We start from the raw sequence: 15020 nt of genomic DNA on the forward strand, positions 1-15020 counted from the left end.
GTGAAATATATTAAAAACTCACATTAAATAGAGTAGTTGAATAACTTAAAGAAATTTAAGTAATAAAAGTATACAATGAAGTATATGAGCATCCCAACCTGAAAACCATTTTTAATGACTCCTTTAAAAATTTTCTAAAGCTCTCTCTCCTTCTGCTCCTGATTTGGAACTTGAGATTTCAGTCCGGTGCTCCAATGTGGGTCTCTGTCTCCTTTCATCGCCTGATGAAGGTTAATATTCAGGAGGATGCCTATATGTTTTTCTTTGGGTTCTCCTTATTTAGCTTCTCTAGGATCACTAATTATAGGCTCAATGTCCTTTGTTTATGTCTAGAAACCAAATATGAGTGAGTACATCCCATGTTCCTCTTTTTGGGTCTGGCTTACCTCACTCAGGATAGTGTTTTCTATTTCCATCCATTTGCATGCAAAATTCAAGAAGTCCTTGTTCACAAGCAAGGAACTCAGGACCGCGAGGGGTGCACCCACACACTGAGACAACGGGGATGTTCTATCGGGAACTCACCAAGGCCAGCTGGCCTGGATCTGAAAAAGCATGGGATAAAACAGGACTCGCTGAACATAGCAGACAATGAGGACTACTGAGAACTCAAGAACAATGGCAATGGGTTTTTGATCCTACTGCACATAATGGTTTTGTGGGAGCCTAGGCAGTTTGGATGCTCACCTTACTAGGCCTGGATGGAGGTGGGTGGTCCTTGGACTTCCCACAGGGCAGGGAAAGCTGATTGCTCTTTGGGCTGACAAGGGAGGGGGACTTGATTGGGAGAGGAAAATGGGAGGCGGTGTCGGGGAAGAGACAGAAATCTTTAATAAATAAATAAATTAAAAAAAAAGAAAGAAAGAAAGAAAGAAAGAAATAGCCCTGCGTCCCCGACAGTCCTCTAGACCTGCTGTGGCTCACATTAAAAGCATTCCACACTCAAAAAAAAATTTTTTTTCTAAAGCTTTGTAACGTTTCTTATCAAAACTTTAAAACAGAATTTCATGGCATGAAATTGGAAACAAGAACTGGTAGAGTCCATGTTTGTTAGACTTCTATTGGATCCATCCCGAAATGAAATAAAGTATTTGATTTTAAAACCTGCTAATTAGTTCAAGGCAGTGAGACTGAGGGCTAATCTTATATAATTAAAAAAGTTGAAATTTTAGCATCGTTCATGAGAATATTTTAGTACTCAGGTTCACATGGACTAATTTGAAGAAATAAATTATTGCCTAAAATAGGAATTGCTGAGCCTGATATAAAAAATGATTTTAAAATCAACGAATAAGCTTACACTCTTTTGGAAAATTTGAGAGACTTTTACCAGTGGATTAAACAGTATTTCTGAAGGTTAGCAATCACTAAATTGCACAAACAGCTTTTCACAAGGATAGTTTCTGTCCCGATTTTGATTCTAACTATTATTGTTTAAGTTTTATGGCATTGTTATAATTTTGAAATGGTACGTATTTCTAAAATTACAAGTATTGTGACATCAGGCAGTGAAAATGATCTACATGTTTGAGGATTAGTAGAGAAAATAGTTGGCCTTCATACCTAAAAATGATAAAATTGCTCTTCTGTCGCATGGGATTCTGTCTCACGTTGCCTTAATTCCAATTGGTTCATGAGTTTTTTACAGTTTTTCATGTGGATATATTTAGACCAATTTTCCACCTCTTCTCTCACCACATGATCAGTTAAACCCAACTGATTCAATAAACCTTTTTTTTTTTTGCCTCAGTTGAGTTCTGAACAGCACATAACTGTCAATATCAAATGATAATTCAGCCATGCTTTCCGATAAAGGGAAATATGCTATGGAAGTCTTGGCTTCTCATCATCTGTGCTTTGATTACTGTATATGACATTTATGGATAAGTAATAAGAGCATTCACGAAAATATTTGAGCTACATTCTCCAACCCCCTAGAAGACAATTCTTGAAATATTTAATTAGCAGTAGATTTGAAGTAACTATGGTATTGCATACTTCGTCACAACTTAACTGTTGCATCTGATTCGGGACCACCGTTCTGCAACATCATTTGTTCACAGGTTAGTTCCCAAAGATTTACACACATATTACTGAATATTGTTTCCAATTATTTAGATGAGAAAGCCTTCTGTGTGTATTCTGACCATCTGTAATGGTTATCTCTTCCCACTATCAGAAATATGTGTTGAAAATAAATCAAAGTATGAGAGTCTTAAGGTTTCGTTTAAAGTATGTTCAATAACAGATTTGCAATGGGAAGTGTAAACAATAGACTAAATTCTGTGTCCTGATATTTGACTATGTACACTGACTAAAAAACGTGGAAATTAACATGAGCATCCAGTAGTTTGAAATCATACAAATTTGGAATATAAATGTTAAATATAATAGAGCCATTGTGGATGTATTCAATCATATATTCTGATGTTGGTCTAGAACTTGTGAAGTCTCAAGATAATGAGATAGGAAGAAGTTAATTAAAGACACAGCTGTTATGTTCATTGTAGCCCATCTATGTTGAGAGATTTAGGTTTATCATAACTAAGGTTTTAGAGGTGTGAATGGCTGTTCTCAATATCACTTCATCTTAAAGAAGAAGTCAAACATGCATTGTGTTTGGGGAAGAATCAAATCAGCATATGTAAAAGTTATTGATAATAGAATGGGTTTTACAAATTCATGGCATAAAATTAATTGCCTTGTACTATATATTATATATGTGTGTGTATAATGAAATACCAGAAAATCCAAATGTAATATATTTATATTTAAATCATTTCAAACAAAGTGGATCAAAGCCCAGCAGAAGTGCATGCTACTGAATTTTAAGAAGTGAATCCAGTGTTATAGATGTCAGACTTCTGAGTTTGAAAATGTGTAGTTTTTAAACTTTGAATACTATAAGAAAATTTATGAAAAAGAATGTGTAAAACTGGGGAAAACATTTTATTTACAAGTTACTTGGCAATAATGAATACCCAAAGTGGCATATAATCTAGTATTTTCTAATTAAAACAAAATTTTACTGTTATACATATATTGGCACAGGAAATTTTTGAGACAAGATGACGAAAATTTTCTATATGTTGTTATTTCATGTAGATAATTGATTTGTAAAACACACAAGAGAGAAAGATAAAAACTCTAAGTAGAAAATATAATTTTATAGCTACATTTTACATAATATTCCAAGAGATATCATTGGTTATTTTATTATTTTGAAAATATTACTTATTTAAACAACTAAAAAAACCTTTAAAGCCCAATATAATTCCAACATTGAAAAGGTTAAATAACTGAAAAAAAATGATTAGAGCAAAAATGCAATCTCAATGCCATTGGTACCACTATACTGTTGAACAAGTATTGTATGAGGTATAAACATTGCACATAAGTATACACTGAGGATTTAGATTATAGCTAAACCAGTTGTGTTCAAGGCCACTAAAATACTGAAAGAGGATTATGACTACTAACAGTGGGGAGGAAAAATAACTAAGAAAGACACAAAACTCAAAGTTTGAAATGATGACTAACTTAAAATTTAAAAAAAAAATGCCATTACTCTGAATTTTCACTACTTCGGGAAACAAAAAATATCATACATGTCTACCTGGGTCAGCTCTGTTCCAAGGATGAATTTATCAGTGGTATAATGGGATATTTGGGGCCTTCGTGACTGTATACTATTTATGAGCATTATGGTTTAGAACTTGCTCACTTCCAAGAGGTAACCTAGATTTCAGTTTCCACATTAAGCATGACCATGACTCTTTAACACCACATAGTACTTAAAATTCATGTATTTTAATTGAATGAAGTGTTGAAAATTGTAAGTGTAAGATTTAGCCATTAATTGCTTATTTGATAAGACTCAAATTTAGTTGTAATTTAGTCTATGGATTGGGAAATTGCTATTCATTTCTATGAACAAAATAATTCTAGGACTCCTGTTTTATAAATAATTTTCCCCAGCAGTGAGTGATGGTCTCTGAAACCATCATTTCAGTGATTTTCAATATTTGGAAGAGCTGAATACCACAGGAAAGTAGAAAGTGGTTTCACAACGGTTGACTCAATTATAGGGATTGTAAACAGTATTTTACAATGCTAAATTTAAAGTATGTTAAATCTGAAGCAAGTAACTGGCCTACTGGGTAAGAAAAACACTGAAATATAATTGCATTATACACAGCCATGGAAATGGCTCTTCAAATTTTCCTGGTAGAACAGGATCATTAATTCCCCCAAATTTGTATATTAACACAGCATAAAAGCAACTTTGTGTCTTCAGGGAGGGCACAACTGGTATAAAAGGTCCTTAATGCTAACAGACCTGTTGAGGTATGGTTGCTTAATGGAGGATAGGAGCAATATACACAAAAAGATCAACACACAGAGAGAATTTAACTCTGCACTACCTAAGATAAGAAAAAGAAGCTATAAATAAATACTTTCTTAGTACCAATCATTCAGAATTTACACAAAATTGGCTTATGCAATAGGAATGTTGATCCAAATAATGACAAAAATTGGTGAATGGCTGCCACAGATTAAGAGAATTTATAGAGTGGTTAGTTGACATATATATTTTGTTAGGATTCATCTTCATGTAGTTGAATAGATCATTCTTCAGGACATAGATGAAAAAAGCAGTTAAGAAAGTGAGTTATAAAGTAGGAAGGGTAGTATTGGGATAAATTATATGAAACCTTTTCCAAGTCTCCACACATTTATAAAAAAGAGTTAAATTTCCTTTGATCTGAAGATATTCTTCACACAGGTGCATGTACAACATATTATATACATATGGAGCTTCCTTATGTACATATGCATATGTACATACTATCTATACATCTGTGCAAGTGTATACACAGCTGTCACTCAAAGAAAATGAGTTAGCAACACAATCATCATTGTAAGACAATCCAAGTGTTGAAACAAATGACACGGACTGTTTAGAGAGCTGCTTTATCTCTCTGTTGTCCATGGCTGAGAGTACCATTCCCTTCTGAAGTTTTCACTTTCAGTGCAACACTGATTGTCATAGATAATCTTTGTGCTTTCGCATAATGCCCATCCTGGATGTACATATATTCACATACAACATGGGACATGTTAAATAAGCATGCTGGAACACAGGGCAGAACCATAAATCCATGCACAAAATATTCTGGTTTTCCAAACAGACTGTAACATCAACATGCACCACTATCATATTTGGTCCTGAAGAGCAAGGAATGTACAGCCAGGGAAAGCTGATGCTTGCAAGAGTTTCTATACAGAGGAACATCCACCAGAGAAACAAATGTAGAGAGAATGGGACAAAGAAACAGAACCACCACCCAAACCAACGACAACAACAAAACGTCCTCCCATATGTTCATCACTGAAATTCTGGCTATCCTCTTCATTCCACAGAAAGCAGGTCCTCTCAAAATTCTGAGTTGAGTTCTACTAGGTAATACATATTAATGTCTCATGGCTTTTCCCAGCCATTGGAAGAGCTCATCTTGATAAAGCCTTTTCCAGCGCACATTGGCTTCCACGGTTTCCACAGCTCGTGAGAAAGAGGCAGAGGCTACGCCGTCGTAGGTCTTCATGAAGTTCTTTAGCTGGAAATGGAAGTTGAGCATGGTGAATCTGTGTGTACTAATACGAACTCACATGGAACATACACAAATGAGAACGCATTTGGGGATGAAGTTTTACACAAAGACTCGGGACAAACTTGAATGAACCCTCTAGCTCTACTTGTTTTGAGTTATATTTAAAGGTCATACTCTGAAATACTGTACTCCAAATCTCCCACTGCCTTTTCTGTGTAGTGCTAACATTTCTGACATGTTGGTCGTGATGACAGGACTTGACCATATAACTTTTCACTTGAAGGCCACATTTGCTTAGCCTACTGGGTTAACTCAGGCCTAAGCAGATATTCTCTAGGATGACATTTTAATATTTTAGGACCAATATCATGTTATGGGATAATGCTTTTGTACACTGTAAAGATTTTTCACTCATATTGGTTTAATAAGATGTTGATTGGCCAGTATCCAGGCAGGAAGTATAGGCGGGGCAACCAGACTAGGAGAATTCTGGGAAGAGGAAAGACACAGATGCAGTCAATAGTCAATGCTGCATTGAGAAAAGTTACCAAGGCATGTGTTTAAACATAGGTAAGATTTATGTGTTAATATACATTGTAAGAGCTAGTCAATAATAAGCCTGAGCTAATAGGCCATACACTTTATAATTAATATAAGCATCTGTGTGTTTATTTGAGGCTGAATGGAAGTGGGACCAGGCAGGACAGAAATTTCCATCTAAAATATCTCTTCCCATATATCATAATAAAACTGGCATTTTATAAATGGAGATCCTATGGAAGCAATGAAGAGTAATTCTGAATGAACAACACACTGATCACATCACCTCTAACTGCTGTTCTTAATTTAAATCACCCTGCCTTTGTACTTCCAAACTCTATTCTCAGATTTGTAGATTTAAGGCTCATTCACTCATTTCTCGACGTGTGGCCAATATGTGAAAGATTTCTCTTTTCTTTATAAAAACAAAACTTACATTTCATTGATTGACATAGTACTCCTTCATGAAATGGATTGGATTGGTAACATATTCATGAGAAGAAGTAAATAAAATCTAGTGGAACGTGTTTGAAATGAGAATAAATACTGCAGGAGGTGCAAAGGATGCAAGAGTTAGAAAGTAGGACTGCAAACTGGTATACTCCAGACAAGACACAGCCATTGCAATCATGAACGCAGAGAGTTGCAGTTACTTGCAATTGACCTGTGAGATGTTGGACCCTTCATCAGTCATTCAGAGTTGGAAGGGATCTCCTGAGACCCTACACCTTACTGCTCAACTAATTGGCTACTATTAGAGCTATGAAATGAAATAAGCACCCCTCCCCCGCCGTAGCAAGTCCTCCAAGCTCCAACAAAAAGTTACAAAGCTAGGGTCACACAGATGACCTTGGTTAAACTTAGTGAGTCATCAAGTAAAACAAAAAAGCCATGGCGTGTAGGAAAGAGATTTGTAGAAAACAAGGATAGACAGAGGTTGGAAAGAGAGAAGAGGGTCAGAAGTAGGTTTTATCTATGGGTGACATGACTTACTTCGAAATGCAAAGAAAAACGAATATGTGGGCATTGCAACTCAATTAACTCCAAATGTAGTTTCTTGATTTATTAATAGATAGCTGTAGAGAGAAGAGGAGAACTGAGGGAGTAAAGTACTGAGCAGAAGTATAATTTGATGAGAGTATGGACCCCAAAACAAACTGTCCCATGGTAAATTGTCAAAGTCATTACCCATATGAATAATGAGATGCTACAAGTTTTTATTGGGAGTTTGAGTGTGAATGTTTATAAATAATTGATTAGTGTGTGCAAATACTAGGGACTGTAGTGTTTTCCTCCTGAATATTTACAGTCTGAGACTGGTTGCATGTAAAGACCTTCTACTGACCAACTAACCCCTCCCCTGTGCTGTAGCTAGTAAACCAGCTGCGATTCCAATTTGTGGTGGAAGTGGTAGGTAGCAGAAGAGAACACCTCCTGATCCCAGCTTCCCTATACATCATTACCTCACTGTCCATGGCTAGAGTTTTTGGATCCAAGTCACACAGAATACAGCAGATAATAAAATATCAATTTAATTTACCTATTAAAAATAGGCTAAGAACAGGTCTAATGACAAGGCAGATTCAACATAGCAAAGAACATCAGAAACTGACTGCAATGCTAAAGGTTCATTTTTTTTTCTTTAAATAGAGAAAATTCTTAGTCATATTCTAAAAATAAGCAGAATAGGACTTAAAATTATCTTCAGTGTCAAAAGATTACCAAAGTAACTGGATTAGAGAACAAAGAAGCTGAGCTATGAAAACTAGGTGATTAATGACATTGCAACCAACCAAACAGATCTAGAAAAGATAAGGAAGAGATGAAACTTTTAAGTGCTTTGTTATCATTATTACAGATAGAAGTTCTTACTTAGAGAGTTGCTATACTCTGAGAAGACTCAAGGAATTATTTGAAGATTAAGCACTAGCAGTTTCGCTTTTTGTTCTGTGTGTCTTAAGAGACTGGCAAGCAACCAACAATTACAGTGCTAACAGACAAACGTGAAAAATCAACTTTGTAGCAAGGAAACACTATGTGATGAAATTAGTGGGGGGTGTGATTCATCACCTGGGGGTGCCACATGAAGGCTCTGCCAGGAAGGAAAACACAGGGCCTCAAGATAAGATCCAGGCAGGAAAAGTGAAGTATAGAGCTGTCGAAAATGCAGTTAATTCTACATCTCCAAATTAATTTGGATTTTAGTTCCTGGACAGCTTGATTTGATTATGATGGTGTTGCTTGATTACTCAATACGGATGGACTTTCTGAAAGTTGATCTGAAAACTTTGGCAATGGAAAACCATATCATGGAATTATATACTTGACATGACATCAAAATCGCTGTATGTTAAAGCAAGCATAAGATATTGAATACATAACGGCCAGTATCCCTCAGCACTGCTTACAGAGAATGTGTGCTCAGAACCTTCTCACGGGTCCCTAAGGGCCCTGTGGTATCTGGCCAAGCTTCCTTGTCTGTGCAGGTTCAGCGACAAAGGACTTAGCTTCCCACTCTGCTTATTTTTCAGGCTCTTTGCTATTTTTCTACCTCCATTAGGTTTTCTCTTAATTGGGCTTTGAGATATTTATCTGTGATACTTTTACTTTGAATAAGTGGAGACACTTTTGTACAATAAAATTTTAGTGTTTTTCACATCCTCTGATTTTCGTAGCACAATTTCTAGGTGTGTTTATTAATCTATATTCTAAAAATTGTTTAACATCGAAAAAATTTTATCTAAAGGTATCCTAGACTCTGGGATCACAAAGGACTTTAAGAGAGAATTGCAAAGCATAATATAATCTTGATAGTTATAGAACTAAATAGAATTAGCTATTGGCCTATTAGGAAGTAAAAGACTTCACCCTTTAAGTTGTAAATGGAGTTTCTCTGATGAAGAAGATGAGTATTCTTTTACAACAGGGCTGTGTGTTAGGTTCACAGAAGAATGAAATAGACATTAGTCAAAATATTACAAAGGTCTCTGTGGTTCTATGAGGTTATGTTTCTGCTAGTCTTAAAAATTAAAGAAAGGATGAATTACCGCATGCAAAAATATAAGTCAAATTGTTAATTCCTTATAATTAAGAATAAATCCAGTCTTAGGTGTTAGGAAAGTTTGAGGGAAGGGACCATAAAACAGAGAATTTGTTTTTCTACTTAATAGTCATCAAAATATTAAAGCTGATAATGGTCATTAAATTATCAAATAGTTTTATTTTCAGGGGGCTGGAGAGATGGCTCAGCTATGAAAAGCATATGGCTCTATTGCTCTTGCAGTGGACTCCAGAGAAGCTCCCATCACAGTCCTCAGTCAGCTCTGGTTTAAGAGGCTCTGAAAGCTTATTCTGGCCTCATGGGTGCTCCTGCACTCACACCACATACCCGCATATAAACATATACAAATCGCATAATTAACAATAAAAATATTAAAAGCAATGTCATAATTCACAAAGGTGCTGAGCCCCTTCAGATCTACAGGCTTAGCAACCGTAAGGTATAACTTCCAAGGGAAGACACTGATCTTGCTTAACACTTCCGGCTTAAGGAAGGAGTGAGTGAGAACAGAAATTAAGCCCTATCTCACCATAAAATAGCATTCCCTCCATCTGCAGAAAATGGCTAGGTGGTAGAAGTATGGCTTCAGGGAGAACAGCGAAACTGCAAAGTGAGAGCAAGCCAGTCCTCAGTGAAAGGACTCATTGCTCATTCCACTGAGAGCCTGCATTGTTCAGCCATGGCTTTGAAGATAATGGACAAAAAGCCACAACTTAGCTTCATTTCTGAAATCACAACGTTCATGATGGGGTAGCTTGCAACATTAAAATGGCAATTAATTAAAGGATAAAAACAAATTGTGTAAGTGAAATACAGAAAGAGGTTTGCATGCGATGAATTTAACTAAATCTCAATTTAAAACATGATTTTTATGATCTTTGTATGATCGAAACAGGAACTATATAAATGGTAGACAGAGAAAGGAGGGATAATGGTGAAAGAAAACCAGAAGATAAGAGGAAAACACGATGGGTGAAGGAGAGGGAAAAAGGGAGAAACTTCTGAGCTTCCTTCAATGTTTGTGGGGGTTGTGGCTAAATCAATACTTTATTGCTTGATTATTAAATATTAAATCATGATATTAAAAGCACTAAGTTTAAATGTAAAAAATAATGAAAGCAATTATGATTTGCCCATGCCTTCTGTTTCCTCCGGGCACATAAAAGTTCTCTTCATTTAGCTCCTATCATTAAAAAAAAAGTAAGAAAAATATTCTGGGATTTCAAAACTAAATCCTTCAGGGTTGAGAACACACATAGCAAGGGAAAGGCTGACATTCATATCACTGGAATCCGAGCTGTAGCTCAGCACAGTATTCCTTATGACAGATCCTAAGTTAGTGAAAGACATGCTCTCAGGAAACCGAGCAATATTAGAAGATGTGACCGACGAGCCAGGTCCAATGCTTCTAAAGGAATGCCAGTCAGTGGGATCATCTGTGGGTCACAGCTTCCAGCCGGTCTCCTGTGAAGACTAATGAAACTAGGAATTTCTGTGCTAAATATAAGCTGTATGCTGTGGATAGCAGAGGAGAAAAAGGCAGCATCAATTATCATAACTGAATAAAAGAAGCTTTATTTGGTTATTGTTTTCCGGTGTGATTGATAGTCCCACTTCAGGTCCTTTTCTAGTACTGAGAGGAGTTAACAGGGGGAAAGGGAGACACCTAGATGGCTTACATAGTGAGAGATACAATTGGGAACAAATAAAATAGATATTTCAGAATCTGGGCACAAGTTCATTAAAAACTCAAGCTTATTTTCATTAATAAAATTATTTTGTAATGGAGCCAAGCAATCTATCTTAGGTAAACTATGGCTTTCAGTGGGTGTTATCAGCAGTAGTGTACCTTCATCAAATATGAATTTACTCCACTTAAAAGACTGGATAGCTGTTAGCAGCCTACTGTGCCCACATAATCACTCAGACTTTTACTGTGTGCCTCAGCATCAAGCACGATCCCTAATGGACATGTCGTCATTGGCATGGTCGTTAGTGAATGGCTTATAAGCTGAGTTCACGTAATCACTTGAAGAGCAGCAGCTGGATCTAAGAGCCCTGGAATATGTGGTACCCAACTACAAAATTAATTTTCTTTGGGCAATCAACATAATTGTTCATAGGCATTCAATTTGAATATGTTACAGATTTCTTTGTAGGTAATGGATTAAGAAAATTAGTGTGTGTGTGTGTGTTTATATATGTGCATGCATTTGCACATGTGTGCACCTATGCATGTCATACATGTATGTTCATATGCATGTGTGCATGTGCGTATGGGGAGTGTATGGGGGGAAGGAACTTGAGTGAATCTAATGCCTAGAAGTAGTTGAAATAAATATGTAATTTAGTGTGTTTATATAAGAAGAATGTATCAAGACTTTTACCTCTTTAAGCTCGCCTTCTGTGTTAAGAAATTCTGTAACTCCGCTGATAAGTTTGGAATTCATAAATAATGCTTCTCCATACCTACAAAGATAAAAGAAAACAGTCTTAATGTCTATCTAGGTAGTAATTTAAGCAAACTGGCTAGAATAATTTTTGCAGTCATTACCAAAGGTTGCATTTACCACGACCATCAGTAATCACCAGCTCTCTGGGAAGTACTGGCTGCTCCTCTCAGGAGGGAGAGAGGCAAGGAAGCATTTATTGCAATGGGGTTCTACCAGGTCCACCTAGCCTGCTGCAGTGTTTCAGAGACCTCTGAGTGTCACTGAGTCTGCCAAAGTCCAGGCCTTTAGAATTGGATTCAGGCATTGTTGTTCTATTTACAAGCCAAGAAAGGAGAGAGGGGCATTGATAAATAATCTAATGTACCACAACCTAGATCATTGAAGGTTAAAAAGTCTCCCAAGAAATGAATAAAAGCAAGACCTGTTCAATCAGAACCAGTATGTCACAAGGATTCTGTGATCTGGCTAGTCATAAAAGATCTTGGAATTCTAATTAAATTTCAAAAACTGAGGCAAAGTTTACAAAAATTACTTTCATAAAGGAGCATCAGTTACACTTATTAAATTTTCTAGTTACCCAAATATTTAGTTATTAAAATATCTAGTTATTTATTATATTCTGTAATGCTTGTACTATGAATATAATTTCTTGACTTACGATCCCTGTATGATGTATATCTGTGAATGGCAAGTTCTCATTTTGTCAATTTGCATCTACTTTGTTAAGGTCATCTATCACAGGTTCCATGCTCTTAGCACCAAAAATAACCAACAAGAAGACTGAGTTTTTGGAAGTAAAGACGCTGCCATTATTATAATTAGATGCTTTCTTTCGCTTCCCCATCTTGCTGGCTCTTCAGTACTTGAGTTGCTGAAGGACTTAGTCTTATCTTTTAAAGGGGGGATCAAATGGAAGGATTGCCATGATGAGAAAAGGACATCTTAGTCAAAGCAAAGAGATGGAAACTGATATTATAAACTGCTGGGTGCCATGATACATTCCCCCCAATCTCAGCATTCGGGAGACAGAGGCAAGGAGGATGATGCAAGTGTGAGGATAGACTTGGTATATTTAGTGAGTTCCAGGATGACTAAGATTATAAGGCAACACTGTCTCAAATAAGTAAGCTACCAATTATTTCAATACTAATACAAGTGACTATTGTTAAGGTCATACAGTCAGAAAAGTGGCTGACCATACAAGAAGAAAAGTCACTCCCTTATAAGGGAGATCCAATCGTTTTCCTTTACACTCCCAGGTAAGGAAGAGTAGAACACAATCTCTATCTCATACTTTATGTAGTTGAAGGCCTAGACATGGAAAGAGATAATTCTCATTTAATGTAACTAGATATAGCATTAATGAAATAATACACAGAATTCAGAGACGGCCTATAGCTCTTCATTGTGGCAAATGCATATAAATGAGTACAACATTGTTCTGAGAATGAAATGCCAAGTGGAAGTGTGGCATAATCAAAGGCAAGTGAGTGTGAAACTGCCTGGTAAGTGAAGACAGCTGAAATCAATGAGCATCAGAAGGGCCTGAGCTGTGAGACTGGGTCAGAGGTAAAGTCTTGAGAGGTAAACAGAAAACACACCATGAAGCTCCTATGCTTAGTGTGGCAGAGAATCATGGGTGATTTCATAGAAGGGAGATAGCAACATGTTTTAGAAGGTTCTGAAACATGATAGATGATAGATAGATAGATAGATAGATAGATAGATAGATAGATAGATAGATAGATAGATAGATAGAAAGATAGATAGAAAGATAGATATAGATGATAGATGGATAGATAGATAGATGGAAAAGTGTGGTCTAAGATTCAGAAAGATAGAAGGTTGCTTTAGAACTGCTGGTGGGGGAATAAAAAAAACAAACAAGCATGTGGTAAAGAGGTAAAGAAGTGGTGTCAGAAATAGCAAGGAAGTCTTCAAGAAACATTTAGGGTACTTAAGAGGACCTTGAATCTGTTATTATATATAGCCAAGGAAGAAGGATGTCTATACAGATTTCCAATTGTGTGGCTTGAGCAATTGGTGAATACTTATCTGACTTACCAAGAAGAGGAAGACAAGTGTGAAATGATAGGCTCCAACATTATAGGTTTGGTTTTCAAGCACACTCCACAGGGGACCACAATGTGAATAGTTCTACTACATGGTAACATCAGGTGAAAGGTGTGAGTTATCAGAAGTGATTCTGGGAGCAAGAGAAGCAATGGGAGCACATGACACCTAAAACCAGGAGGAGCCTGTAAAGTAGAATACAATATCCTAGACAACCCTTCTCGTAAGCTCCGATGTTCAAGAACTAATAGGAAAATCAGAACTGATAAAAGCACTCCTTGTGAAGAGAAACAGAACTATATATGTGGACTGAACTCTCAGTCTTTCTACCTTTAGAACGATGGTCATGGTTTTCAGAACGATGGTCATGGTTTTCAGAGACAAAATAATCATGCTGAGAAACAGAGGAAAGAAATAGTAGATGTGCAGATAACACTGAGCTCTGGTCTATGAACCAATGAAAGGTTGATGTGTGTGTGTGTGTGTGTGTGTGTGTGTGTGTGTGTGTGTGTGTGTGTGTGTGTGAAATCCTTTACACTGATACTCATATGTATTAGTTTCACCTTCCTGCCTGCTACACGACACATTATACACACAGTGGCAATGCAAGCTCTAATCTTCCTATCATTCTACGATACAAACTGCAAACACAAAAATGTCACCGTGACTTATACCAGCAGTTTCGGGAGAATGAAGCAGCTATAGACAGCAACGTGTGTAACTGTAAGAGCACATTCTGATGAACTTGTTATGCAAGGATAACTGGTAAAGGACTGAAAAAACACACAATAGTTTTTACATCAGCTTTCAACAGACCAAATGTTAGCTCTGCTTACTATCTGGAAAAAAAAAAAAAAAAACTCATGGTGAGGAGTAACATGCAGCATTTACTCGCTCCATAATAGATTTAATTTTAAAATACCATAGAGATTATCAGAGGCATAAATTAACATTTATTACAATATATTTAAATGCATAATGAAATATTTTCTAAAATTGAAGCTGAAGAATTCTCACCACGAAACAAGATATCCTGGGAATTAATTCTACTGCAGCTGGAATAATACAATGATCCAAATGATTAATGAGACTTCTCCGTATCACTATTTTATTGAGGTGTTTTATGATATTTACATTTAAAGAGAATTTAAACCATTCTACAAGAGTAAAGTTCTTTGTTGGAATTGCATTTATATGTGATTTATGTTTTTTCTATAATATATACAGAATATACAAGTTTTATGAAAGGATTTCAACTACATAGAATTTGATAAATTTCCA

The 15020-nt window shown here is 36.2% G+C and overlaps 1 protein-coding gene across 1 annotated transcript in view; it reads right to left on the minus strand.

Moving 5' to 3' along the window:
- Positions 1-3242: 3242 nt before the first annotated feature.
- Trhde (thyrotropin releasing hormone degrading enzyme) overlaps positions 3243-15020 on the minus strand; it is a 357366-nt gene continuing 345588 nt past the window's right edge. Inside the window, exons 18-19 of the mRNA XM_050135614.1 lie at positions 11601-11682; positions 3243-5618 (exon numbers count right to left, since the gene is read on the minus strand). Coding sequence (XP_049991571.1) covers positions 5475-5618; positions 11601-11682 — 226 coding nt within the window. The 3' untranslated portion in view covers positions 3243-5474. The remainder of the gene's footprint in view (positions 5619-11600; positions 11683-15020) is intronic.

Source organism: Alexandromys fortis, unplaced genomic scaffold (assembly GCF_014885135.2).
Source record: "Alexandromys fortis isolate MF-2015 unplaced genomic scaffold, M_Fortis_MF-2015_v1.1 scaffold_24, whole genome shotgun sequence".
NCBI classification, from domain to species: domain Eukaryota; kingdom Metazoa; phylum Chordata; class Mammalia; order Rodentia; family Cricetidae; genus Alexandromys; species Alexandromys fortis.